General features: G+C 28.8%; 1 protein-coding gene across 1 annotated transcript in view; it reads right to left on the bottom strand.

Annotated features, from left to right (window-relative positions):
* Positions 1–1,974: 1,974 nt before the first annotated feature.
* Positions 1,975–3,186, bottom strand: part of LOAG_18604 (hypothetical protein) — a gene marked incomplete at both ends in the record, with an annotated part of 2,424 nt that continues 1,212 nt past the window's right edge. The window contains 2 exons of the mRNA XM_020451267.1: positions 1,975–2,081; positions 2,597–2,974. Of these exons, the coding sequence (XP_020304965.1) occupies positions 1,975–2,081; positions 2,597–2,974 (485 nt within the window). The remainder of the gene's footprint in view (positions 2,082–2,596; positions 2,975–3,186) is intronic.

The raw sequence follows: 3,186 nt of genomic DNA, 5'->3' as shown, positions 1-3,186 counted from the left end.
ATTTTTGTTTTCTCGGAAACATTAAGAATTAAATTCAAATTTTAATGGCTTAAATTTTAATCATCTTGTGGTTGACACTTTTTTCTTTCCCTCTCTCTTCATTAAATATAATCTTATAAATTAATGAATTAAAAGTATATTCATTTTGTCCGGATATTTCTATATGTTTATTACAGATAATATTGCAAGTATTAATGATTACATAAATGTTTACTATCAAATAACTTTATTTAAAAATTAAAAAAAATAGAAAATAAAAAATTGATGAAGAAATTCGGCAATTATTATTATTTTTTTCCCACTACTTTGTCTTTTCTTTTCTCTTCTCTTTCTCTCTCTCTTTCTTCCCCTTTTCCCAATTAACTTTTAACTATAAACGATATAATCATGATATAATTTCATATTCTAATGGATCCGGTATTATTAGTACCGGATATGGACAAAAAAAAAAAACAGCATTATGATTAAAATTAGGTTGTATCCCTTTGATAAGTTAAGAAAAAAAAATGATTAATGATTGCAACTGTTTGTCAGCAATGCATGTCTCTTTGCAAATTAATCAATCAATCGATATTGGCTTAAAAGGATGGAGAGGAACGTTTAAATTTTAATATTTTATTTCCACTTAACATTTATTTTTTGAAAAAAAAAGTACAATAAAAAAAGAATTTATAAACAAATAACAAAGGAAAGCATTTCTTTTTTTTGTTACTTTTAAATTTGAGAATTATTTAAAACTGTTGTCACCGATTTCCTTCAATTGTGACATAAAACTGAGGGTTCTTTCTGCCTCTTTAGTTGGTAATACCTCAAATTTGGGTAATTAAATCTTTATTCCTATGAGTTGGTTAATACAGAAACGAATTCAGCAATTACAATATCAATAAGACAAATACAATGACAATATACGATATCAATAAGAGCAAAAGGGGAGACCATAGATCAAATGATGCCACGATATCCTCTGAACCAACTGACCTGTTGGAACGTGTTTTTTCGAAATGATTTGGCGCTCAGGATCTTCTTCTTCCTCGAACAGGATGGATCATGGTATATAGTTGTGAGGCCAATTCTGAGGTCATTTCAGGTGGTCAAAAGAATTATTATTGTTAGTGAATATAAAACACAATGGATGCATATTAGCTTACATTCCATTTCCAGTATATCTACATATACAGTACACTATAGCAACAGTATCAAAGCAATTATTGATTCATTGCTTCTCCTCGTGATTTCTGCAACAATTGTAATTCACAATGCGTTTGATATAATAATTTTGTTTTGTGTATAAAATACCAAAAAATCTTTGGAGATAATTTCATAATGAATTATTTTATTAATTTTATATTTACAAAAAAAAGGAATATCATTCTATTTCACTTAAAAAAAAAGAGAAAAGAAAAAATAAATTATTCATATATTTAGAAATCTTAATGATAAATACATGTCAACATCGAAAGGCTTCAAAGACATTGCTTGTGTTTAAAAAATCTATTTGCTATCCATTTTTTTTTAAATAAAAAATGGATAATAATATCATTAAATAAAATTTTGGTGTAATTTTTAAAATAAAAATGCAAATAAATTTAAAGCTGAACTGTGAATTAAATTCAATATCAAATATTTAATTCATAAGTAAAACATAAAACAGCATGTTAAAACTATCTTTTTTTCTTTTACAAAAATGATTACGAAATATTTCAATGAAATCACAAATAAATTATGAATTATACTGCAAAATGAAAAGTAAATGTAAGCAGAAGTCAAAAATAGACATTTATTTCGAATATATATCATTTATATAAAGTTTATTTCAGTAATTCAATTTTGAATATATCAGTAATTGCAAAAAATGTACGAAGATTTTAAACATAATTTGAAGATGAATAATGATTAAATGACTGATATTTAATCATATCACATTATACATATATTTATACTGCATTGCATTTGAAAAGATCCAAGAAGCCATTTTTAAAGATAAACTGATCCTGCGCGACCACGACCACCACCAGCAGCACTAACACTTCTAGTACCACCACTACTACCACCACCTGGACTATCAGGACGACCACTCTGACCTGAAATTTTTCTAGAATTATTTAAGGTGGAAAAAAAGGTTTTTTATATTTTACGCAACTAATGTAAAACAATAAGTAAATAAATGTACGTATTAAAATTGGTATTTGAAAAATTTTTATCAAGCAATTATTTGAATTAAAATTTCACCCATTACAAATTCTTCTCCCATAGCTGCCTACTTTTTCTTTTTTTGATCGTCCTTTTTTCATTTTAGTTCACTACTTCTCCTTTCATATTGCTTTAGTAAATTAAAATTAAAAGTTTAAAACAAATAATTATATACATATGTTGTTTGATCATTAATCAGATAACTTCGAGAGGTCGAAGGAAGTAAGAATAAGTTTTTTTGCCATAAAATGGTAATTTATAAAAAACTTCATTGAATTTATATTTTACCACATTCTTATGTTGTCCAATTGAATAAATCATTGAAAATTTTGTAAAAATTTTAAAGAATATTTTTAAAAGTCTAAATTTTTAAATTATCATATATTAATAATATTTGCATACATACCAAGTTGATCGGCGGTATTTCCAAATGCAAAGCTAATATTTTTAGCTTTACCGGTACCGGGACTAGAACTAGTCATATATGCACTGGTTAAACCACCAGAACTAGCACCCGGACAATACAGTGAAAATTCCTTTATTCCACCATCAGCAGCAAAAGTAACACCATCACTTCCTTTCACTTCAGCTGTTGGTCCACCTTCAGCTAACATAGCTGATAAATACTTTTCAACTTCAATATCAGCACCGGTATGACTTAGTATACCATCTGCAGCAACACTAATTGGAGTTTGGGCACCACTAACATCGCTAGGAATAGATGTTTTGATGCTACTAGCACCACCAGAAATAGGACTTGTAGTACGACTTTCACCGGTGGCAGCTAAAGTCTTAATACCATCAGTACCACTAGTAGCAGGACTTTTAATACGGCTAGCACCAGTAGCAGCCGAACTTTTAACACCACGAGCACCGCTAGTAGCAGGACTTGTAATACGGCTAGCACCAGTAGCAGCCGAACTTTTAACACCACCAGCACCGCTAGTAGCAGGACTTGAAACACGGCTAGTACCGGTAGCAGCCGAACTTTTAACA

The sequence above is a fragment of the Loa loa genome (assembly GCF_000183805.2).
Source record: "Loa loa unplaced genomic scaffold supercont3.395, whole genome shotgun sequence".
Taxonomy (NCBI): domain Eukaryota; kingdom Metazoa; phylum Nematoda; class Chromadorea; order Rhabditida; family Onchocercidae; genus Loa; species Loa loa.
Note: the sequence above shows the minus strand (reverse complement) of the source record. Positions and strands in the feature narration are given on the sequence as shown.